This window comes from Eleutherodactylus coqui, chromosome 2 (assembly GCF_035609145.1).
Source record: "Eleutherodactylus coqui strain aEleCoq1 chromosome 2, aEleCoq1.hap1, whole genome shotgun sequence".
Lineage (NCBI taxonomy): Eukaryota > Metazoa > Chordata > Amphibia > Anura > Eleutherodactylidae > Eleutherodactylus > Eleutherodactylus coqui.
In genome coordinates this window covers 323,795,216-323,820,554 of record NC_089838.1, presented here as the reverse complement: position 1 = coordinate 323,820,554, position 25,339 = coordinate 323,795,216, and the positions used below count along the sequence as shown (strand labels likewise).

Here is a 25,339-nt window from a genome sequence, read left to right as displayed (position 1 = left end):
AGTGACATGCCCTATTTTGGCCCTAAGGACACAATGATTTTTGTGGGGGAGTTTCGTCTTCACTTTTCAAAAGCCATAGCACTTCTTTTTTTCCTCCTGTCAACATGGCCGTATGAGGACTTGTTTTTAGTGTGGTGAGCTGTGGTTTTGTAGAACATCTATGTGATTGTTTTGGAGGGCAGGAGAGAAACCGCATCAGTCCTGCCTCCCTCTCGCTCACCAGCGCACTTTTTTTTGCCTCTCTCAGCGTTTATCATACAACGTAAGGCCTCCTTCCCACGAACGGATTTACGTCGCGTAAATTCGCGGCAAAAATCCGCTGCGTGGCCCCCTGCTATTAGGTTCTATTGAACCTAATAGCACAATGCTCACAATGCGTAATTCCACCGCGGAATTACGCACCACGATTTCTCCCGTCTCACCCGCAGCATGCTCTATTTGCTGCGGGTGAGGACGGGCTGTACGCACTGACGGCTTCCATTGCAGTCAACTGTAACCAGCGGGAGATAGCGTGAAAAAACGCTTCCCCGCCTACCGCCGCAGCGTCATTTGACGCGGCCGGCGCGTCACGTGACACTGCCGGCCGCGTCACGTGACGTGGTGGGCGTGTCACACGACGCGACGGCGGTGGGCGGGGAAGCGTCTTCACGCTATCGTCCGCTGGTAAGTATAGGGGCTCTGGGGGGCGCCGTGACGGGCTTCACTGCGTAATATTACGCGGCGGAGCCCGTCACGCTCGTGGGAAGGAGGCCTTAGTGACACGGATACGTTTTTTCCTGCGGGTTGGTACAATTATGATACCAGAATTATTTGTGTAGGTTTTTCCACTTTTGTACAATAAAAGCCCTTTTTTTACATTTTTAGAACCCCAGCTTTATTTTCCCATGGGCGGAGCTCGCTGAGGGCTTGTTTTTTGCATGACGACCTGTAGTTTTTATTGGTACCATTTTGGGGTACATACGGCTTTTGTGATCGGTCTTATTGCGGTTTTTTTGGGGAGGTAATATGAACAAACTAAGCATTTTTCCTTTTTTTTGGTTGTTTTTTTGCTGTGCAGGATAAATAGTGTATTCAATTCATTGTACATGTTGCTATGGATACGATGACACCAAATGTGTTTTTATATAATTGGGAATGTGTGCCAAAAGGGTTTTATTTTTCTACATTCTGTTCCTGTAGCAAACTTGAACCATAACAGCTCTGATTGCTATGATAATACATCGCGGTACTTCTACTCTAGGTGGTAATGCAGTAACAGAAGTGGTTGGCAACCCCTAGGCCCCCTGCAATTACATGGCGGAGGGTTAATGACCTCACACAGTGTGCCCCCCTCTGTAAACCCTTTCCATATGGTTTTCATTCTTTCCTGCTATTGCAGTGGGAGATGGCTGTCAGTCACAGCCAGCTCCTGCCATGGGATGGCACAGGCTCGCTCCTGGTCTCGCACCATCAGCAGGACATAAGTTTAAAGGGGTTGTCCGCCGCCCAAACTGATTTTTTTTTTTTCCCCCCATTAATGCCCTGTGGAGTAGAAGCATCACACACAACAGCCTTTCCCATAAAAATCGATATTTTCCTCACCTTTTTATTCCTTTTCTTCCCTTTTATAAAGCTGGCCTGAAGAATTTTTCAAAGATGGCGCCGCTGAGAAGTTCCCATGATGCACTGCTGCCTCTCTCTCCTCAGTGCGCGCTCCCGATGACACCGGTCACATGACTGGAGGACCGGCGTCCTAATGCAAACGCACGCTTCACTGCTTTGAATGGAGCCGGCAGCCGTCCGGCCCCATTCAGAGCAATGAGAGGGCAGGAAGAGCAGTGCGATCTCCTGCTACTGCTGTGACAGCTGTAGCAGGAGATTCCTTCATCTCCCCGGCATGTCCCCTCATCACTGGACACTGCGACAGCTGTAGCAGGAGATTCCTTCATCTCCCCGGCATGTCCCCCCCATCACTGGACACTGGGACAACGTTGTCCAGTAATGAGGGGACATGATGAGATGAAGGAATCTCCTGCTACAGCTGTCACAGCAGATTGTGATCTCTAGCAGCACTTTCAATAGCAGACGATCGTCGGCTATTGAAAGTAGCACCAAGCATGACAGACACAGACACACACACACACGCCCCCCCCCAAGCCACCAGAGGAGAGAGGATACCAAAACTTCCACCTTTTGTTTTTGAGTTCTGTTTTTACAGCATTGACAGTTTGGTAAGAGATAACACAACTATCTGGCTCTGCACGATTACTGGGTTGAGATGACCATGACCACGTTCTTAGACCCATAACCCTTTATTTTTCTGGCACCTCACCTCCAGCTTCCTGTGAGGTTACCTACATTTACAGGCAGTCTTCTTCCTGCCTGGCAACGTATGTTACAGTTCACAGCCTAATTATTGCAGGGACTACTCATGCCGGCTGTCTCTGCAATAGATCAGCATTCCTTTCTAGCCAATGAAGGCTACATCACAGGGATGTGACCTTCACTGAGCCAGCCGGAGCATGTGAGGAATGCTGGCTTCATAACAAGTCTGCCAGCGTGCGGTGAGCCGGGGTCCTAGAGAAGCTGTGATGAGATATAATAAGGAGACTGACGGAGAAGAAAGTATAGATTCTCCCTCCTTCCACCCTATCCCCCCCCCCCAACTCCTTTAACCCTTTGCAATCCAATTTTGGATTCAGGGTTTCCTAGGGGGGCTTTCTCTTTCTGCGATTATACAATGGCCCCATCTGCTGGCTGGAGCCAGTACTGTGGTATGGGTCATGCTGGAGAGGCCCCCAACAACAGAGCAGCCAGTAATATACAGTAAGAATACCCTGCTTGACGTCTTTCGACATCGGAGCCGTACAGCCTTCAGTCAGAATGTCTTTAGACGTCAGACAGTGGATAGAAAAGGGTTAAGGATTCTGCCTATTTTGGGAATAAAAACTGATTGATTTTTGGAGAAATTTTTATCTCCTTTCAAAAGCCAAATCGCTGCGGCCTCATTTTTTTGTGGCAAACTGTAGTTTTTATTGGTACCATTTCTGGGTCCATGTAAAGCTTGTTTGCACCGCCTGAGTGGCGTGGAACTTTGTGCCACAACAATTACGAGGCCAGGTTTTTATTTTAGCACACAAAAAAATTCTACATTGTTACATTCAAAATCCCCTAGCTTTATTTTTCTAGGCCCCGAGTTCTAGGAGTTATTTTTTTGTACATATGGCTTTTTGATCAGTTATTGCATGTTTTGGGAGGCAAAATGGACAAAAGCATTTTGTCTGCAAAAACTACCAAAAACCTAGTGTTCAGTTATTGTAGAGGTGGTTATGGCTATGATGAAAGCAAATGTGGATTTATTTTACATTGTGCTTGTAGGGAGCTTGACCCTTACAGCGATAATGCATCACTTCTGTCCTGCAATGCCTCATGGCTTAGTATAGCGATCGGCACTGGCAGGCCAGGACCCCAGTAGCTGGTCTGATGACAGAGGGAGTGCGCCATGTGAACCCATTACATGCTGTGATCTACACTGAATGTGGCATATAGGGTGTAAACAGCAGAGATCAACGGTCTTGTCGATCCATGGTGGTGCAGTGGGACACTGGCCATCAGTCACAGCTTCTGAGCCTGCGCCACCCACATGATGCAAGTTTACACCCTGGTGGATCAAGCCCCCCTGCCAGGACTACAACCCACATTATAACCTTTAATGAAGTTAAGATGTGTGGGGTTAAAGCCCATTAGTGAGGTCTGTAAGGAGGGGCATTGGGTGGCACAAAGTGGTTTATTTTATGGTTGTAGCATTTGTCTTTAGGCTAATGAAGCAATCATCAAGGAGTGGCAGGGAACTGTCATACAGGTGAAACAGACTCGATCGGGTCAGATAACGGGAGATCGGTAGAATCTCATGTGGTCTGTTGTTGGGCACACTGTTCTGCACCAACTGAAGCTCCTGTAAGTAGATGGTCAGTGACCACGCTTCTACTGGCGGGGGCTGTGACTGGCTGTGGGAACTATAAGACGCCCAGGCTTTAGACAGAGAAAAACAGACCAGGCTTCATACTAAATTTAACCCTTCCCCATCCACTGTCTGAAAACATTCTGATTGAAGGCTGTACAGCTCTGATGTCGGAAGACGTCCGGCAGGGTATTCTTACTGTAGATTACTGGCTGCTCTGTCAGGGGAGCCTCTCCAGCATGTCCCATACCAGAGTACTAGCTCTAGCCAGCAGACTGCCATTGTATAGTGGCAGAAAAGAAACCCTGCATCCAAAATTGGATTGTAAAGGGTTAAACACCTTTATGGGTCTAGCAGAGTGGAGGCCATTCTGTCAGTAACTTTAGTGTTTCATTGTAGACAAGGAGGCTAATGGTAAACATCCTCTTAAACCTCGTCCCTGCCACGACTGGTGCAAACACAGACACAGCTCTGCTACATCCAGAAACCAGTAGTGTCCTTCCAGATGAGCCGATTATTTGACCCAAGTGAGGGCCGTCACCCCCAGCTCACAGGCAGATACAACGTTGGCTTGTACAAACAAGAAGTCGTCCCGTAAGGCAAGAGAAGGACTGAATGATGAGTGAAGGAGCCGGCGGGCTTTATGCCTGCAGGAAGTGACCATTTCTCATTAGTCTGTTTAGACAGATTATTAGCTTTTGCTCATTTAAATAGTTTTGTCTAAAAGCCCCAATCCATAACCGTGGGAGCAGGAAGCATCTGGAGGGTATTGGCATCAGCTACAGTCCTACTGCAAGCCCTTCGCTCGTCTGTGTAAGGCCTGCACCCGGCGGATGAGTGATCTCAGGGAGAGGGAGGACCGTGGAGCCTCGGTATGCTTGGCTACAGAGATCCCTGGATGAAGGCAGTGGTCAGGGGTCTGTGGATCACACCTTTACTCAGTCCCAGACACAGTCCCGCAATCGCTTCAGTGAAGCTTTCATAAAACTTGTTTCCATCTACCAACCAACATAATATTTCCACTGGTGTGGTACCGCCATAACTCCTTGGCAGTGTGCCCCCTGTGCCAAGGTCAAGACTGATCCGTCCTTCCATCCCTGTACTGAACCTCTTGCTCGCTCAGGTCACCTGCATCTCAAACCTCCAGAATCTGCCCTCATCTTACTGTGGAAACAAGAACCCTTATTGCTGCCCGGATCCAGTCTTATCTTTACTCCCCAACGCATTGCTGATCCATCGCCTCACTGACCTCCCCACTCCATCCTGATTACAACAGACACTGTGCCAGCCCCTACCTCCACCCCACCCTGCTGCCACCAGCCCCTACCCGGCCATACCTCCCACCCCGCTGCCATAACTCTAGAACGCTGCACCAGCCTATATCAACTCCTCCATCTGTCTACCGCTCCTCATGCTCTCCATTCTAATGATCTCAGACTAAAGGGCCTTCACACGGGTTGATCATAGCTCGGATTCTTGCATTGAGCATGTAGTAAAGCGGTCTCACTTACAAACGACTGCCCATTTGTGAAGGGAGGTGGGCACGATCCCTGGCTGCTACACCTCTATTCACTGAGTGAGCAGCTCACACAGCTCTATTATATAAGGGATGGCTGGACCATTGCACAGAACTACCCACAGACTGTAAGCTCTTGTGAACAGGACCTGCAGCCCCAATGTTCAAAGAGGTTTTAACATTGAATGTAATGCCTGCACATCTTCCACAGCACTTTACAGTCAGAGGCGACTATAGAAATAAAGTCCATTACAGAATCCTCACCTGCTGACCACTACAGAGCAGTACGAGGGCGACGGCCACCTGGTCATCACAACATCTTCAAGAATCAAAAGGATGCCATTCTACTAGTTAAAAGTCTTTATTGAACTTCGTCCACAACCCCCTCGGTGCGGAGGCGGCCTCAGGAGACGCTAAAAGAAAATCCTGTAACATAAACTCGGCTCCTTGAAGTGCGGGGACTGAGACACCCAATAATATACGGGGGTCCGGCGCTCAGTCACGTATGAGCGGGTGCGATTAACAGTTTGTGTAGGCAGAGCGGCAGCAGATGTAAATCACACAAAGGTGATCTTGGTCCGGGCCTGATTGACCAGCCAGACGTTCAGCTCCTCGTACTCTTCCAGAGCCACCTCAAACTGTGCGGGGGTGAAGCCCTTGGACACGCAGCGTTGCTCAGCCTCCGAGTACTTGATGCTGCGAGGTCCCTTCTCCGGAACCATCTCCCGAATGGTGGCAAAGATGACGTCAGCCGGGCGCTGGGTCCTGGGGATCGGAGCAGTTATTAGAGACTGCCATTATAAACGGGAAGCAATTAAAGGATGTTACATTCCCTTACCTGACGGTCTGCCCCTTGTCTGCCAACAGGGAATCTTTAGACATTTCCATTAACCTCATTGCTTCATTGACGTCCTCCTTCTCTACAACATCCTCCAGACGTAGACGGGCCTAGAGGGCAGTATATGAGGAAGTCACCACAATGACAGACAGCTGGTGCCGCAGGGATTAGTTCCTGGGCCACCTTCTCTTGATTTCTAGTCAGCTAGACGCTGCACAGCACCCGAGCGTACGTGTTAAGGCCCTTTTACACGGGATGATCGATCAGATTCTGAGCAATTGTCCCATGTAAACCCATGCAGAACGTAATGATATGCTGTTCAATGGAGGTGGCAGGGAAAGAACCCTCCTCCCCATGCAGGCAGTGCTGCAAGCAATACTGTGTTTCCCCAAGAATAAGACAGTGTCTTATATTATTTTTGTTCAAAAAGGTTTAACTTTTTTACATGTATAGCTGACTGGACGCTATTTAAATTGACTTTTTAAATTAACTTAGCAGGGCTTAATTTTGGAGTAGGGCTTATATTTCAAGCATCCTCAAAAAGCCTGAAAAATCATTTTGCATCCTCAAAAATTCTGGAAAATCATGCTATGTCTTATTTTTAGGGAAACGGGGTACTTGCTGTGTAACAGCACAGCCAGTATCACTGGGGGCGAGTGCTGAGCATAGTCGGCCCGACAGCTTGTCCCATGTAAAAGAACCTTCAGACACTGGCCCCATCATTCACTCAAAAGGTTAAGAGGGGATTTCGTCAGCTGTATAGAACAATTCAGCTCCCCAATCACTGACATGGATGCATGAGGTGCAGGACAGAACCAGGATCAGAGAGGAAATAAGCATTAAACAGTTTTTCAGATCCACAACACAGGACAGACGTCCGATATGTCTTAGACCACTGGAGGGTCCTTAACCAGAGGCCAAGACTAGTCACCCTTTAGCTGTCCAAAACACATCAGTAGTATCTGTCCTCTGTTACCAATCTAATTACTGTTAAGTCTATTTTTGGATGCTGGATAGAGATGAGCGAACGTACTTGTTTAGGGCGATTTCGCAAATCGAGCATTGCTGTTTTCAAGTACCTGACTACTCGGGTGAAAAGATTCAGGGGGCGCCAGGGGGGTTGCAGAGGGGAGTGGGGGCGGAAGAGAGCCCACTGCTAACCCCCGCTCCACCACGCCACCCCCCTAATCTTTTCACCCGAGTAGCCAGGTACTCGAAAATAGCAATGCTCGATTGCGGAAAAAAAAAAAAAAAAAAAAAAAAAAAAAATCGCCCTTAACGAGTACGTTCGCTCATCTCTAATGCTGGACTTTATATATACTCTGCAGGATCAAGCAGCAGGTTCCCCTTTACTATACAGAGAGGCACCCCATGGATAAGAGCAGTTGTGTACAAAAATGCAAGCCAGACAAAATACGCAGGGAATATAGTGTTTCGGTCTGTGAAGACACTATATATTCATGGACCAAAATCTGCTGTGTGAATGAGCCCTTAGATGGAGGACACATCCAGTGCTGCAAGACGTCCCTTACAGCTCTGTGCTGTGGTGGATTGTGGGAGACGTAGTAGGTAAAGGGCATGCTCATCTCCACAATGCACTATATTATAGGGTCACCGATGCGTCATTGGATGTAATTAGAGTATTAGACAAGACCGATGCATAATACATAAAGCAAAGCATTTGCAAAGTTGCACGTGGAAGTAACTAGTAGCAGCGTTACTGGAGGAGCGGAGATAAGCAAAGATCATGGCGACTTTACATATTGCAGTGTTTCGCCAACACTGTCAGACCGAGACAAGTGCAATGCTCCCAGGACACACCAGCAGTTGCTCCTGTCTCTGCCTGTCAACATCGGCCTGTCGGGGAAGAAGCGGCAGTGCAGCGTAGAAGCGGGTCACAGCGAGCGGCGGAAGTGCTGCCCCTACAGTAGGCTCTGTATACAGCTACCTGCACGAACAGCACTTTGGAGCTCAGTGGACTGAAGCACCTCTAAGAAGGAAATCACACATCACTGGAGTTCCCAGGATCCATCTTACCAGAGCTGTGGAGAGCCGCAGGACGGACAGGAGGGTTCTGGCAGACGTGAATGTGGTGTCTTTGTTGGTTCGCGCCTCTTTCCTCATCTCAACGTAGGCTGCCGTCAGGTAGTCTGCAAGGGATTCTGGGATTGCAGGCTGCTTTCGCTTGCACATGGTAATATAACGTCTACAAAAAAAAAGGGCCAAAACAGATTAGAGGACGCAGATGACGACTGCAGGGATGAAACATGAGAACATGAACACGGACTAACCTCATCAGCTTCATATCAAGGGCCTCGAATTGAGAGGGTGGCTGCTTGCTGTGCTGGTGGACATAAGTGATGTGCTGGGCCAGCCTGAGGAGAGAGTCAGAGTTAGGACCATGACAGAGGCTGCAGTGTCTATGCAGGCAGCAGTGATAGTGACATAAGGCACCTGAGATCGTTGTCTCGGTCAGGCTTGTCCTGAATTAGCCAAAGCACATCGAAACGAGACAGAAGGGCGGCGGGGAGCTGGATGTTCTGCTCGATGGTCCTCTTGGGGTTGTACCTTCCATAGGCCGGGTTAGCAGCAGCGAGAATTGAGCAGCGGGCATTCAGAGTGGTCATTATTCCAGCCTATTACACACAATTGTGTTAATACAAGTCACACCAGCTTGCAACAAGTCTGTTCACACCTTTAGAAAGTCAACTAAACGTCAGCCACTTCCTTCAAAGAATATTCCAACGGGTTTTCTGAAACTCAGAAATTGATAAGCTATCTTTAAGACAAGTCATCAATATCAGATGGGGGGGGGGGGGGGGGGGATGTGACCACTCAGCTGCTTGAAGACAGTGTGCCCTGCGGCCTCCTCTCAGGCCAGTGATGTGATGGTTACTGATCACAATTTAAGTAAATGGGCTCCAGCTGCTACACCAGGCACATCCATTATACAGTGCTGTGCCTTGTATGTGCTGGAACAGCCATGATTAGACACAGCCAATCAGTTGGGGGTGGGGGCATCCAAGCTGAAAACCACTACTAATGCGATATTGATGACTTGTCCCGAGGAAAGGTCATCACTATCCAAGATTCTGGAAACCCCTTCAGTGACGCAGGTACAGTTTAAGCATTCTTGTGCTTCAAACATGTACTACTTGAAGCTCAGGTTTTAGGGTGCATCTACAAGGGTCAGAGGTGTTACTGAGGGCTTTCCATTCCGAAAGTATGCATTTACAGTCCAAGCCAATTGGACAAGATTTGACGAGTCTCGTCCACTTGTCAGTTTATGCTGCGGATTCCACTTCTATAAGGGTTGGGTTAAATGCACACCAAATGCTGCAGAAAATCCACAGCAAGTCTGCGACGTACCCTTACATCAAGGTCCGTGATCAAAAGGCGACAGCTGTGCTCCAGATCAGATGCTTTTATGGCACCTCTGCCATTAGGTAACTACAACTCCCAGCTTACTCCAATACTGACCACTAATCTAGGTCAGGCTTTCCTCAACCCCAGTCCCCCAATGGTCAGGATTTGACAATGTTGAGAACATGACCCGTTGGGGTAGGGTAATTAAGAAACACTGATCTAGACCAACCCAACTTGCTACTCATTGAAGTTTATGTTATTGCTACTACAGGGATGAGTATGTGCCGCTTACTTTTGCAATGGAGATAGTTTGCTGTTCCATGACTTCATGAATGGCAGTGCGGTCAGCATCCATCATCTTGTCAAACTCGTCAATACAACAGACTCCTTGATCTGCCAATACTAAGGCTCCCCCTTCCAGGGTCATCTCCCCGGTCACCGAATCCTTCATCACCGCAGCCGTCAGACCAACGCCAGAGGAGCCTCTTCCTGTTGTGTACTGACCTAAAAACAGTGAAGACAGGTATGATGCAAAATTAAGATTACACACTGACCCCTGATCCAACAGAACAACACTTACTGCGAGGAGCCAGGCGATCAATATAGGACAGAAGCTGGGATTTGGCCACTCCGGGATCTCCCATAAGGCAGATGTTGATGTTCCCTGTGGAAGTATTTACATTGAATATGCCAGATGACACAGAAGCAAATGACCACCATGCAGGATGTGGTACAAACCTCTGATCTTCATGCCACGGGGTGAATGATCAACACCACCCACCAGGAGAAGCAGCAGAGCCTTCTTCACATCTTCATGTCCATAGATTTCAGGTGCAATGGAGGCAGCGAGCTTCTCGTAGAAGTCATCCTCTAGAAATAAGAAGCAGATTGTGTTTGTCAGCTGTGACCCCTTGAAGGCCAGAATGATTTTATTTTCAGGACTTGTTTGGCATAGTTGGTTTTTGCCAGGGTGTACTTTATGCAAGTGCCATAGTTTGGTACATATACATTTTGCAGTTCCACTGCAGGTTTTTTTTTTGCATATACCAACCATAAGTGATATAAAGCTGCAGCCTAGGTTTATGATGCCAAGTGTGCCCATTCTATCGTATAATAGGCCAAGTCCACACAGGCCTGATTCGCCACAGTTTTTTTTGTACAGACCCGCCACACAGAAAACGGGTAGCACTTACAGTATTTCAGCAAAGTGGATGAGATTTTAATATCTGCAGAGCATCAATTATAGCAATAGATTTTTGGTTAAATCCCACCTCCAAGTGAGGGGCTGGTTGAATTCCACACCATATAATGCAGATTTGCTGTGGACATGCCATAGCATATCCGGCCCGTGTGGACATACCCAGAATGTTGACCATCAGAGGCTCCTCCATTAGTGGGGTTATTTCAGCCAGCGTCCTGCACAAGCAGCAAGTATGGTGGCATCCACTGCTCTGGTGAACATCCTCCCGTTTCCTCAACAGGACAATGGAGGGTATTAGCGTTCCAACATGTATGACCGCCATCTGTATAGCGACACATCATCTTGCACCTAAACTAGTTTGCACCCTGCTAGGGCCGTGTCCAGCTCCCCGCTCACCTGTGATCTGTCGCAGCTCCTCTTCGCTCAGTTCTTCTGTTCCCAGCTCATCATCCTCAGTCTTGTTCATCTTCACCAACCGATGAGCCTCCAGGTAGGTTTCTGACAGCAGCCCCTGCAGGAGAGGACGGAGGCCATGTGCACCGAATATCTAGTGAAATGCCCTCCCAAGCATTAAACGTTAGGATCGCTCTTACCTGGACTACTTGCCGGAAACCAGATTTCAGCATTGGCAGAAACACTCCAGTAATACCGACGTGGTCACCGGGCTGCACCAGACGAGTATTCTCTCCACGGACACAGACGGTCATACAGCGAGGAATGTTACCAACAGGAACTTGGTCGCTCTAGGATAATAGAGCCCATTAGTTACATGAATGAATTCACACTCCCATCATATGTACCCACGAGTACCTCTGGCTTGAGTCTCCTCTCCCCTCCCCTGTGTAGTGATATGTCACTGTACAGCAGCGTACACCAACATGCCAGAAGTCCTGGGATAGCAGTGTGTAAATTGATGAAGTGACTTTAGCTCAGGTGACTGTGGGAACGCCCAACACCTATGTATGGGTGCATCCACACAGGTCAGCGGGATCCAGTCAAAGAAACTCGGACCGATATTGCACTTGTAAAACGGCAATTCTGGATGTGAGCACAGTGTGTTTTTGTTCCTGTCCCATGACTTTTGGCATGTGTGTATGAAGGTAATTGAGGCACACATCAGTAACTCCTCCCCAATCGATATCTCGGACATCTGAAGTGAATGCATCCCAAACGCACTCATCGCCCACACTCACATGTTCTTGGATCTTGAGCTCCTGAAATTTGATGAACTTGGAGCCTCTGGTCTGCAGATAGAGCCTGCCGCCTGAGCGGTTGGTCTGACATTCTTTACTCGGGCACATAATGAGGGGCATGAATGTCGGAGACTGGATCTGTAGTGGACAAGAAAATGGTTACATGGCGTCCTACATCCTTCTACACATCTAACGAGTTACTGCATGACTTACAGGCTGGTACGTCTCCGCACCGCACTGGTCACATGTGTACGTTGCTACCACCATCATGGGTTTCACTTCTGTGATCCTCGTGACAATTCCTCGCACTGTTACAAGTTTTCCGATGGAGTCGGCCTTCACATCACGAACAACTCTGGCTTTGGAGGTGGAAGGAGCCTTGAAGTACAACTCGCTGGAAAAGGAAGAATGTTCTATAGTAAAGAAACTACATGGAAGACATGTCAGTGACAAAGTTATGGACTTAGAGGTTGCCCAACTGTTTTTTAGCTGCAGGATGCAGACAGCTCTGTCCATTGTGCAGTGGCTGGGGTTGGTACTGCAGGCTAAGTCCTATTGAAATGAATGGGACTCAGCCTGCAATATTGGTCAGGACACGGAGCAGTGTATGGAGCCATCTGCAAGGCAAAGCACTAGAAGTGGGACAACCTTATTAACCCCATAGTCATCAAAACCTATTTATGGCTGTCTAAAGGCTTTTAAAAAGGCCCACACACATTTTAAAGTGGTGGCTTGGCTGACTACAGACAGCCAGTCTCCTGCTCTAACTGCCAGGAACAGAGAAGCCTCAGATCCTAGCAGTTTAACCCCTTATATATGCCACAAGTAATCGCAACTACAGCACGTAAGCAGATGACAGGGAAAGGGGGCTCCTCCTGTCACCCATCAGTACCCGGCAGTGCAACAGCAAAGTACCAATGGGTTCCCATGGCAGCCAGAAGCCTGACAAAGAGCTCCATGTCGATCATGTTACTCAGTCTAATAGGCTGCGGTCAGACATTGTAGAATGTGCTGTGTAAGAAATGCAGTGTACTATCCTAGCAGCTAATCACATCTTGGGCTGTGTTCACACAGGGCGGAATTGCTGCAGAAATTCCACATGCATTCTTAAGCCTGAGACTAAGCAGCAAAGTGGATGACAGTTGCAAAAAATTAAAAAGTAAATAAAAAAAGTCTCATCCACACGCTGCGGACAAGCCACACAAACATGCGGTACGGAGTTCAAATCCATACCATGTCACGTGTGTCGCCGTTTTTGCTGTGGGCCCCCTTCTGTCTATGGGAAGAGACTTCCGCAACAAGATACAGGCGGACAAGCAGCTTCGAGGTGGAATTTCCCTGCGCGCCCGTTGTGGACATCCACAAGATTTCAGGTAACACACACACAAAGCAGTTACTGCATTCATAAAGGCCCAGTGACATTTTTTTCCTCGTTATATTGTGTGGTAAACAATGTCAAGATGTAAATAAAGTAACACCAGAAGTGCCATTTTCTTTTGTTTGCAAATGCAATAAAATACAACCCAAGAAGGTACCGATAAAAGCTTCAACTCTGCTGCTGGAAAAATAAAACATTCTGGGTCTTAGAATGCAGATTTAATTCCCTTTAAAAACCTTCATTTGTGTTATTAGAAGTCAGGCAGTCAGTAATGAATGGGTTAAGGGGTGTCAGCAGGACGCATGGGGACTTACAATCTGCGCATGAGCTCGGCGGGATACTGGTTGTGGGCATCCCGGATCTCTGTCGGGTCCTGGCCTCTCTGCTCCATGATTAATCGATGCTCTATGTACACATCCAGAGCATCCTTGTTCACCACCTGAGGAGATAAGCCATGGTGAGCGGCTCTGTCTGGAGACCCCAGCAGCTTCGTGTAAGACCCCAGCGCTCACCTCCTTCTCCTTATACTGGGGCAGCAGCTCCTGCACAGCGTCTGCAAACAGATTGGTGTATCTGCGGGTGTTCTCACAGATGGCGTCCACCAGCTCGGGGTCTTCCTCCGCCAGGTCATCCAGGTCAACGTACAGAGCCACTTGTTCTCGGTGGGCGATGTTCGCCTGAGGAGAGAGGGAAGTTCTATGCAGTTATTTACTACAACCCTGTAGAGTATGATATACAAGGGGATCCACCAAGTAACATCCAGCTTTTCTGGTACCATTAACCCCTCAATGACACTTTTTAAAGTGGGCAAGAAAAACCAAAACTGAATACTACAATCCTATTCCTCCATCACTGTAGCTGGCCGCGGGTTTCTTGCGGGACGAGTTGTATTTTTCTTTGGTACTATGTAAAGTACTGAAAAAGGAAAGCTTTCTAGGGTACATTATAAGTGAGAGAAATAGGGAAAAATGCATTCTGCCATGTTTGTGGGCGGGGTGGCAGTGTATATCCTCACCAGCTGGGTGCCATATTTGAAGTTCTTCTTCCCCGACTCATCATCCTTGTAGAATTCCTGCAGGAAGGTCTTGAATTTTTCTGAAATGTGAAGTTGAGGCATTAAAGAAAAACCACAAAAACCAAAAAGCTACAGAAAATTATCTCCAAAGTAGAAAACTCAAATATATGAACTTGGAGTAACTGCACTTAATGATGGGGTCCTGATGCCGAGACCCCCACTGATCAGTAAGACGATGGGGTACAAGCATTCCGCCAACTGCGGAGGCCCTTCACACTGCGCAATCTGTAAGTCGGCAGCTTCCTGCTCCGGAGGATCAGTGGGGCCACCATGTTGGGTGATCGTCATTAACATGACAGCAGTTCAGCAAGTGCCAGGCATTCTCTAGTGGTGCTGCCGTTCATCTTCATTACAAGGCTGGCTGAGGAGTCACCTGGACACCCTGCAGAGCTGCCCGCTGGTATTCGCTGTGTGCAGCCATGTACCCTACTGGCAATGGGTATAGTCTGAAGATATGGCAGCACCTCATCAACATATCGGAGGGCCATGTGGTAATCATTACCAAGACAACCCCTAGTTCTACCGGTATAGCAGTGATGGCAAACCTGTTAGAGACCGAGTGCCCAAACTGCAACCCAAAACCAACTGATTTATCGCAAAGTGCCAAGACATCAGGGGGCGGGGCTTATCATGACTTATGATTTTACCTCCCTCCTTATAAAAGGAACAGGGCTGTTTTAAAATAGACTGGGTGCGGATCTGGACTGCTATTGGATGCAGCCCCCTGTAGTAGTACTAGTAGTGGTGGCAGCAGCATCCCACGGCGGCCCCCTGTAGTAGTACTAGTAGTGGAGGTGGCATCCCACGGCAGCCCCCTGTAGTAGTACTAGTAGTGGTGGCAGCAGCATCCCACGGCGGCCCCCTGTAGTAGTACTAGTAGTGGAGGTGGCATCCCACGGCGGCGGCCCCCTGTAGTAGTACTAGTAGTGGAGGTGGCATCCCACGGCGGCCCCCTGTAGTAGTAGGGATATCCCACGGCAACCTCCTATAGTGAGACCCATACCCCCCCCCCCCCCATATGGAAGCGCTGCTGTTCCTCTGCCCAGGGCGCCACCAGCAGCTTTGATCACAGGTGCACACTGTGACGTCAGCGTGCTGCCTGACGCCACCTCCTCCGCTCTCGTGGAACCTAAGAGGAGACGTCAGGGGAGGAGGATCCCGTCTGCACCAACGTCACAGCGTACGCCGGGATTAGTGCCGCTAGCAGGGCAGCTGGGTGAATACCGGCAGGTGAGCTGTGGCGCCTGCCAGTATACACTAACATGGTGAGCGGGCGACGGTCGGCACGTGCCAGCAGGGAGGGCTCCGTGTGCCACCTCTGACACACGTGCCATAGGTTCGCCACCACCCAGGAAGGCAAAAAAGGAAAAAAAAAAACCCTCAATGAGGTAGAAGACAATATTAATCATATTGGGAAGGGGGGGGGGGGGGGGGATGAAAAATTCTTCCTTGACTCCAATGTGAACAATCAGCGATATTACACGTCATAGTGAGACCCTCTGGTCCTCTGTGACTATTAGGGCTAATGTCCACGGCAAACTATGTGTGTGTGATCGGCGGTGAGTGGAGGCGATGGACCTTCATTCTTTCCTGCACACCAGCATTTGGACGCTGCATGTCGATACGTGAGGGGGGGGGGGGGGGGGGGGTGTTTGCAGCATGCTTTATTTTACCACGTGATCAGCGGGTGCGGCCCCCATTGGACACTATGGATATATGTGCATACGCAGATCTTAGACAACCCGCGGTGGAGGCCTTGCTTGCGAAACGCTTGTGCCAGCAAAATGCTGAGTGATCACTGTATATACTTCGCTCCCTGCCTGCATTTCCCCCCAAGCACATATGGAAACGCAGTTAGATATGCAGCCATACCCCCCCCGGCACTCAGAAGCGGGGACATACACAGGCTTTCATAGGGGCTTGTTCACACGGGTGTATGCGTACAATGTCACAAGTCTCGCAGTGTTGCACTCCTCACAGCCCCTACGCTCCGCCGGCAGAGACTGCGTACGGACCGCGATAGGCACAGAGCCCGGTATTATGGCATCACGGACGCACGCAGGGCGACTGTTCTCTGCAGTCAGGCTCAGTTTTAAACGCTGCCCTCTCGCAGGCATGAAACGCGGAGGAGCAGAACCGCTGTGCTTTTGGCATCCCGTGGGCCGCATGCCTCTCTCCTCCACTTAGTGGTAGATTATAGTTACTACAACCCAATAATGGGCTGCAGTGGCACAAGCGGAAGGCGTGATAAACGTAGAGTCTGACAGGCGCTATTATTACACTCCTGGGGATAAATAATCTCATCTATTTATTGACCCCATCTGGTCTGTAGATGAGAACCCTGGGTCCGGGGAGAACGTGTGTAAGAGGGTAACTGGTCAGCGATAGGAAACAGAAGGGGGGTAATAATGGCACGCACTCTGAGTCACCGTTACTAGGGGGGTACCACAGGGGGCAGCACTGCAGGGGGTCACCATTACCAGTGGGGGCAGCACTGCAGGGGGTCACCAGTGAGGGGGACCGCGGGGGGGGGGGGGGTCAGTGTTACTAGTGGGGGCAGCACTGCAGGGGGTCGCCAGTGAGGGGACCACAGGGGGCAGCACTGCGGGGGGTCAGGGTTACTAGCGGGGGGCAGCACTGCAGGGGGGTCACTGGTACTAGTGGGGGCACCACTGCAGGGGGTCACTGGTACTAGCGGGGGCACCACTGCAGGGGGTCACTGTTACTAGCGGGGGGCACCACTGGAAGGGTCAGCAGTGAGGGGACTGCAGGGGCAGTCTGACAGCAGCTACTAAGTCTGCTCATCATGTTGGGCTCTGGCAGTCGTCCTCCGGTACTGATGCGGGTTGATGCCCTTCTGCAGCCCTGTCCAGCTCTCCTCCTGTAACTGCCGTGTCCTGGTGTCTGCTCCATGCTGTGGAGACTTAGGGATGCCCCATCCCAGAGGAGAGGACTACCTGTACACCCGGATTGGGCTGCAGGAGCCCTTCATGTACCAGTAGAGAGGAGGACAGCAGAGCTAGAGAAGAATGAGACAGGAGGAGGGGAGAGGAATCCTCTCTTTTTTGGGGGGCGTCTTGCCGTTCCTCTCCGGCGCTCCTGTTGTCATTTACACCAGAGCCGGTGAAGTGGACCCACAACCCCTCCTGCTTCCTGACTGGACGGCTCGATCCCCTGGAGGTCACACTGGGATGTGCGAGGACGGTCACACGTCAGCCTCCTCTCCTACAGGAGGCGCTGTGGATGCTGCACTGTAACTGGCCAGCTGTGGGCGCCATAGAGGGGGTTTCCGCACATAAACTAACGATGTCCCGTCCTCCGGTGGGTCATCAATAGTCACCAGGGAGTCGCCTTGTAGGATCCCTTATCACCCGCTGTCCTAGGGGGCCAGACCGCCCTCACTGGCACCACCTCCAGGCTTCAGCTGCCATTACAGCTCCATGTTCAGCAGCAACTTCTGCCATCAGCGAGGAGACGGTCCCAGAGACAGCGGGCCCTCAGCCAGGGGCCCAAGATCAGCTAGCAGAAGTCAGAGCCCCTCGGGGCCCTTTTAATATTAGGTGATCAGAGCATTATGTTTAGAGAGTGGACAATCCCTTTAAGACTAACTCAGTGCAGCCTCTATACCCCGTGTGACCCCGCCTCCTGTCAGATCTCCCTAGTGCTGCCCTTTCCCCCATGCTTTACACTGCACATCAGTCATGTGCCCACTGGAGGAGCCATCAGCAGGAAGCACCGGAGCCCAGCACTGCATAGAGATAAGCAGGAGGCAGAGAGCCACCAATCACATCCCGGCTTTCATGTTTCAGCACTGGATACAAGACGCGATGTGATTGGCTCCCGCACACCGCCGCCTTCTACAGCACGAGCAGTCACGTGACGGGCTGACCCGGACACGGAAGGCTCGGCACCGGCGGTCATCGTGTCCCAATCCCGCTGCCAGGACCGGAGACGCGGCCGGTGAGTTCTAAGACGGCGCCGCTCACAAGCAGTTACCAGCGAGTAACGTTAGAAAGAGCCGGCCCGGCGTTACAGAGAGCTCCGTAAGAACCGCGCGCGCGCCCTCTGGTGGTGGAGGACCGTAAAGGCAGGCGTCTCTATTAGTAGTGTATATGAGGCAGTGATAACTGAGGCCGCGCCGCAGCGGACAGCCCGGGGCTGCAGTCTGACACCAAGGGCCGCGCATCACTCAGTGTTCATCCCCCAACTCGGCCCGCTACCTCTTCCCAGTCCTCCCCTCAGTTTCCCTCTGACCTCCCCGGCTTCTTAATCACCTTTCTCGGCCTGGTAGTCCCGCGGCATGATGACAGGCTGCTGCTGCGCGCTCCGCTCTGACTGACTCTGCTCTTGTTTTCCCGGGCTAGTTTTTCGCGGGCTTTTCCCTCAGCAGCGCTTTGATTGGCTGTAAGTTGCCGGACTTTGAACGCCGCCCCTTAGCAACGGAGCGCGTGACACGTGACCAAGCCTACAACCAATAAACTCCGAGCTGTGGCGGAGACACAAACAACAGCGCCCAGCCTTCTTCGAGTGATTGGCAGTAGCTTTAGCCAATCAACTTGTGACATTTTGCCCGCCTCATGAGTTGGAGAAGCCAATGGGAAGCGGAGAAGGTTACGGTTTCCCGCGCTTTTCTGTCTTTGTGACTGTGAGGGAGTTGTGTGTGAGGAGTGATGAGGTGATCACTGACAGACCCCCTGCTGTACAGTGAGGTCTGGGGGCTCCTTCACACTGGCGATCTCTGAGAGACAATCGCAGCAAATATCACAATTTGGCTCCTGAGAGCGTTGGCGATGCTTTTTCTTGCACAAACATGGCCGCCACTTGCGATTTTTCTCTCATGACAGACAATGGGAGTTTCTAATGTTAATACGTCACATCGCACGAAAATCACGAGTTCTTGCGTTGTGATAAAACAAAGTCTCCATAGGGAAACATGGCCAATAAAAAAAAAACGCAGACAGAGCAGACGTGCCGCCATTTATAAACCTCGCAGATGTGAGTGAACCAACCGAAGAGCCCGCCTCCCTGCGCTCGTTCACACCCGCTGTCGCATTGCCCAAAAAATGCGCGGATTTCTCTCCAGTGTGGAGGCGCCTCCGGCCATATTTACACACTGCGCGCGTTTTGTGCGTTGGAGCCCCTCAGCGCACATGAACATACAACCCGCTGTTGGCGTCTGCGGTTTTCCCTGGCCATGTTGTCGCTCACATGAATTGCACAATAAAACCGCAGCGTGCTCTATCTGGGCGCATATTCCGCAACGATACACGCCGAGATAGCGCATGGTGATTGGCGGTGTGCAGCAAGTGCGTAATGTCACTGTGTAACTGCCGTGGGCGGCGCACAGCGAATCACGCCCGTCTGAGCCCGGCCTTATATGACAATAATCCATCTGAACGCCGTTCCGTAACAATAACGGACGACACATTCAGTCCCGATAGGAACAACCTGTAGAACGAATCTGCCGCCATTGTCACAAAACGCTCCTTAAAAATGTGCGCCATTTACCAAAAAAATGAAATAGGTTATGCAGATTTAAAGCAAAGAAAGGGGTTAAAAATGAAATGAAAAAAAAAACAACTAAAATCTTGGCCCTCGAAAAAAAAAAAAGCAAAATCCGTAGACAAGTGGAGGTCCGTACGGGCCATTATCAGAGATGATGTGTAATGCCGGGGTTTTCCTGCGGAGGTGCTGTGGTAATGGAGCACACACATCACACCTGAGGCCACATTAGATTTTAGTCATCTGAACCTGCCAGTACCGGCGCGGCGGGATGACTCTGTGTGTTCGGGCGCGGGTCAACCATACTGACGGTGTCAGGGAAGTGAAGAGCAGGGGGTGTTGAATGCCGATGCTTTGGTTCCCCAGGAGCCACCAGAGCCGCCTGGTTATGGATTCCCTCCCTAAACACACAGACATTCAGCCCAGCCAAACATTCACCTGTATGGGGGATCCGGGGAAACCTCTGTCAGATGAAGGATCCCCCACCGGACGTGTTTGTGGTGTCTGGGCCGCTGTAGGTCACATAAACATAATAGAGGTGATATTTCATGCCCGTGTAAGAGGGCGATGCCAACGCTTGGGCCAACGTTCGCAGAATATTCTCTCCGTCATATGAAGCCCCGCCCCTCTTGCTGGATTTGCTTATCTTGGCTCCGCTATTAGTGAAGCGCAGCCAGCATGTCAGAGAGCCCAGCAGCCACCAGCGAAGTTACGTGGTGGGGGCCGTGAGAAGCAGCGAGAGCGGCTGCCACCTCACCAAAGGTTATGGACACTGCTGCAGCGTCAGGATGTAAGTGAGGCTGGCCTCGGTGTGCTGTGCACACCTAGTAAGTTATGCGCAGGCCTACGACAGGGGAAATAAGTCTTTAGTAGAAATGTTATCCATGAGCTGATTTGTGTGTGATATGTATGATGGAAGGGCCAGCAAACACCTGCATTACTGGTTGTGATACACCGCTGTCCGTGGATACAGTCGATGTCTGTGCGTCTCAGTAGAAGAGACGCGACCCAAACAGGGCGGATGGGGTCTAGTGTCCCTGAAGCAGCGTTTGGTAATGGCCGTCTGTAGAAACTGGTGGATTGCTGCGGACCGGATTGAGACGCCAAGTAATCTGATTCTGCCAGTTATAAGTGATGCAAATGGCCGCCCCCACTTTACATGAATGCTTTATATATAATACCCCTTCCTCCGGAGTCACCCATCCATTTACATAATATTAGTTTGTTTGACAATGTGTAGCGCCTCCAGGTGTCACCGCTGCACTGTAACTCACAGTCAGGTTCCGGTTGGGATAGGACGGCGCTGCAGCTCACAGAGGATCCCCGCTCCTCCCCCGGTGTCTGCACTGCATACAATATGTGTAGGAACACCAGCAGGAGGGGAAGAGTGAGGATCTACTCTGAGCTGCAGCAGCGTGCTGCCCTGACTGGAGCTCGACTGTGAGTTATAGTGCTTGATGATAGGGTTGCTGCCCAGCTGCAGGCTCAGAGGTGGGAGGGTATCAAAAGGGGCACTATTACTGTACTGCTAAGGCCACTGAAGGGGCCCTATTACTATGGGGGCCGCTGACAGGAAGCACTATTACTATAGGGGCCACTGAGAGGGGGCACTATTACTATAGGGGCCACTGAGAGGGGGCACTATTACTATAAGGGCCACTGAGAGGGGGCCCTATTACTATAGGGGCCACTGAGAGGGGGCACTATTACTATTGGGGCCACTGAGAGGGGGTACTATTACTATTGGGGCCACTGAGAGGGGGCACTATTACTATTGGGGCCACTGAGAGGGGGCACTATTACTATTGGGGCCACTGAGAGGGGGCACTATTACTATTGGGGCCACTGAGAGGGGGCACTATTACTACTGGGGCCACTGAGAGGGGGCACTATTACTATAGGGGCCACTGAGAGGGGGCACTATTACTATAGGGGCCACTGAGAGGGGGCACTATTACTATAGGGGCCACTGAGAGGGGGCACTATTACTATAGGGGCCACTGAGAGGGGGCACTATTACTATTGGGGCCACTGAGAGGGGGCACTATTACTATTGGGGCCACTGAGAGGGGGCACTATTACTATTGGGGCCACTGAGAGGGGGCACTATTACTATTGGGGCCAGTGAGAAGGGACACTATTACTATTGGGGCCACTGAGAGGGGGCACTATTACTATTGGGGCCACTGAGAGGGGGCACTATTACTATTGGGGCCACTGAGAGGGGGCACTATTACTATTGGGGCCAGTGAGAAGGGACACTATTACTATTGGGGCCACTGAGAGGGGGCACTATTACTATAGGGGACACTATTACTAAGGGGGACGCTGACAGGAAGCACTATTACAACTGGTGTCACTGAGAGGGGACACTATTACTATGGGAGCCACTGAGAGGGGACACTATTAGAATTGGATCCACTATTGGGGGGCACTATTACTATTGGGTCCACTGGAAAAATGGAGGAAAAAGCATACATTGTGATAGGTCCCACCCCAGAGCCACGCTTCCTTGTACCTTGATTGGGATTTTTTGGTGACAAAGGTGGCAGCCCCAAGTATCTGAGATCCCTATGCTGCTCTGAGTTTGGGTCAGTAGGGCCACCTTCGGGCAGAGAGGCTCATCTGTAATGCGGGAGTGAAAACGCACCTGTATCATGCTCATGTGAAGGCCGCCTTAAGGCCCCTGCACTCTAGCATTTTTTTAACGCTGCGTTTTCTAATGTTATAAACACATCACACAGAAATGGCCGAGCGCCGACCTGTGACGTGTTTATAACATTAGAGAGTCCGATTGACAATCACGTTAAAAAAACACAGCGATATCACAGCGTTAAATAAATGCCAGTGTGCGGGCCTAAATGGCAGACTCTCTGGCAAGATGTTGGATCGGCTCTAAGTTGGCGCCATAGTGGATCCCCCAGGAGCTCCGCCTCCGATAACTCTTCATGTTCTTTTCTTTTACAGGGCTGAGGAGGAGCCATGATCTCGCAGCTTTTCATCCTGTCCTCCAAGGGCGACCTCCTAATATACAAGGATTGTATCCTCTGCCAGTAGATGAAGTCCTAGAAGACTACTGACCGTTATCTAATACCACCTTGGACGGTTTCCACCCCCCCAAAATTCTATGTATGTTTTCCCTTCTCTGTGTAGTCGGCACCCGCGGTAATCTGTACAGGGTCACATGACCCATTACTCTGTCTAGGCCTTGTTCACACGGGCTACAAAGTCATCGCTACAAAACCCATGGATGTGAAGCTCCGGGTTCCCAGTGGGTTCTCCCAGGCTACAACACACAGCGATGATTATGTAGCCGGTGTGAGCGAGGCCTGACGCCCACGAGTCCTCACATGTACCCCATGTACACCATTTATCATCGCCGGGATTTTCGACATAATTTTTCTGTAGCCATTAGTTATACGAGATAATAGAATTGGAACACGTTTTATTTTATTCTTCCACTCCGTGCAGATATATTATGGTGTGTGGCCCTTTAACAACCTGTAGTGCAGATATAAGGACCTCGGCGAGACTCTATATAATGAGTCCAGCTGATGGAAGGGAATATGGTATCCTAATACTAGCTTAGATATAGACTGAGATTCCTTTACTTCGGCTCCTGATACTGCAGAAATTCGGTTCTTGCTTCATAGCATCTGCTTTCTGGTACTTTCTATAGGGGTGTCTACAAGGGGTAAGTCAGCGAGGATCCTTCTAGCTTCTTGGTTGTATGTATACGGAGGATGCCTGGGTGTGAACCTGGATGGCCGCCATATTGCATTTTTTTTCACACGCTGAGCAGTGGAAAGGTCTCTGTTGTCTCAACACTTTCCTTACAGACATATCAGATCACGGCCTCTCCACAAATTCTAATGCGGCGGATGGCTTGTACCTGAAGCTGTCGTCCCTCCCATCAGACCAGGCCCCTGTGGTTATGGTAAGAACTGACTTCACCCTGCACATTTCTGCAGTAAGAGCGCAGCTCGGGACAGCCAGCAAAAGCGCAGCCCGGGGACGGCCAGCGGGAGCGTAGCCCGGGGACGGCCAGCGGGAGCGCAGCCCGGGGACGGCCAGCGGGAGCGCAGCCCGGGGACGGCCAGCGGGAGCGCAGCTCGGTACGGCCAGTAGTAGCGCAGCTCAAGACAGTCAGCAGGAGCGCAGCTCGGGACAGTCAGCAGGAGCGCAGCTCGGGACAGTCAGCAGGAGCGCAGCTCGGGACAGTCAGCAGGAGCGCAGCTCGGGACAGTCAGCAGGAGCGCAGCTCGGGACAGTCAGCAGGAGCGCAGCACGGGACAGTCAGCAGGAGCGCAGCTCGGGACAGTCAGCAGGAGCGCAGCTCGGGACAGTCAGCAGGAGCGCAGCTCGGGACAGTCAGCAGGAGCGCAGCTCGGGACAGTCAGCAGGAGCGCAGCTCGGGACAGTCAGCAGGAGCGCAGCTCGGGACAGTCAGCAGGAGCGCAGCTCGGGACAGTCAGCAGGAGCGCAGCTCGGGACAGTCAGCAGGAGCGCAGCTCGGGACAGTCAGCAGGAGCGCAGCTCGGGACAGTCAGCAGGAGCGCAGCACGGGACAGTCAGCAGGAGCGCAGCACGGGACAGTCAGCAGGGGCGCAGCACGGGACAGTCAGCAGGGGCGCAGCTCGGGACAGTCAGCAGGAGCGCAGCTCGGGACAGTCAGCAGGAGCGCAGCTCGGGACAGTCAGCAGGAGCGCAGCTCGGGACAGTCAGCAGGAGCGCAGCTCGGGACAGTCAGCAGGAGCGCAGCACGGGACAGTCAGCAGGAGCGCAGCACGGGACAGTCAGCAGGAGCGCAGCACGGGACAGTCAGCAGGAGCGCAGCACGGGACAGTCAGCAGGAGCGCAGCACGGGACAGTCAGCAGGAGCGCAGCTCGGGACAGTCAGCAGGAGCGCAGCTCGGGACAGTCAGCAGGAGCGCAGCTCGGGACAGTCAGCAGGAGCGCAGCTCGGGACAGTCAGCAGGAGCGCAGCTCGGGACAGTCAGCAGGAGCGCAGCTCGGGACAGTCAGCAGGAGCGCAGCTCGGGACAGTCAGCAGGAGCGCAGCTCGGGACAGTCAGCAGGAGCGCAGCTCGGGACAGTAAGCAGTAGCGCAGCTCGGGACAGTAAGCAGTAGCGCAGCTCGGGAAAGTAAGCAGTAGCGCAGCTCGGGACAGTAAGCAGTAGCGCAGCTCGGGACAGTAAGCAGTAGCGCAGCTCGGGAAAGTAAGCAGTAGCGCAGCTCGGGAAAGTAAGCAGTAGCGCAGCTCGGGATAGTCATTAGGAGCGCAGCACGGGACAGTCAGTAGTAGCGCAGCTTTGAAAAAAGTCAGCAG

The 25,339-nt window shown here is 51.2% G+C and overlaps 2 protein-coding genes across 2 annotated transcripts in view; one reads left to right on the top strand and one right to left on the bottom strand.

Annotated features, from left to right (window-relative positions):
• Nucleotides 1-5,798: 5,798 nt before the first annotated feature.
• MCM7 (minichromosome maintenance complex component 7) lies at nt 5,799-18,915 on the bottom strand. Its single transcript, XM_066593783.1, has 16 exons — nt 18,782-18,915; nt 14,448-14,527; nt 13,945-14,109; nt 13,747-13,871; nt 12,268-12,448; nt 12,055-12,192; nt 11,455-11,604; nt 11,258-11,372; nt 10,399-10,530; nt 10,241-10,324; nt 9,953-10,164; nt 8,749-8,930; nt 8,586-8,669; nt 8,332-8,500; nt 6,295-6,404; nt 5,799-6,221 (listed from the first exon to the last, which is right to left on the bottom strand). The coding sequence occupies exons 1-16, from the start codon at nt 18,807-18,809 to the stop codon at nt 6,014-6,016; spliced, it is 2,163 nt and encodes a 720-aa protein (XP_066449880.1). The 5' UTR covers nt 18,810-18,915; the 3' UTR covers nt 5,799-6,013.
• The window catches only part of AP4M1 (adaptor related protein complex 4 subunit mu 1), a 22,894-nt gene continuing 15,846 nt past the window's right edge, over nt 18,292-25,339 (top strand). Inside the window, exons 1-3 of the mRNA XM_066593784.1 lie at nt 18,292-18,467; nt 22,977-23,049; nt 23,858-23,946. Coding sequence (XP_066449881.1) covers nt 22,992-23,049; nt 23,858-23,946 — 147 coding nt within the window. The 5' untranslated portion in view covers nt 18,292-18,467; nt 22,977-22,991. The remainder of the gene's footprint in view (nt 18,468-22,976; nt 23,050-23,857; nt 23,947-25,339) is intronic.

Coding starts and splice junctions, on each gene's coding strand:
- MCM7 (XM_066593783.1), bottom strand. CDS start 18,809: ATGCCGCGGGACTACCAGGCCGAGAAAG. Junction 12,193..12,267: donor GTGCGGAGACGTACCAGCCT/GTAAGTCATGCA, acceptor TGTCCACTACAG/ATCCAGTCTCCGACATTCAT. Junction 6,222..6,294: donor GACAAGGGGCAGACCGTCAG/GTAAGGGAATGT, acceptor TCCGATCCCCAG/GACCCAGCGCCCGGCTGACG.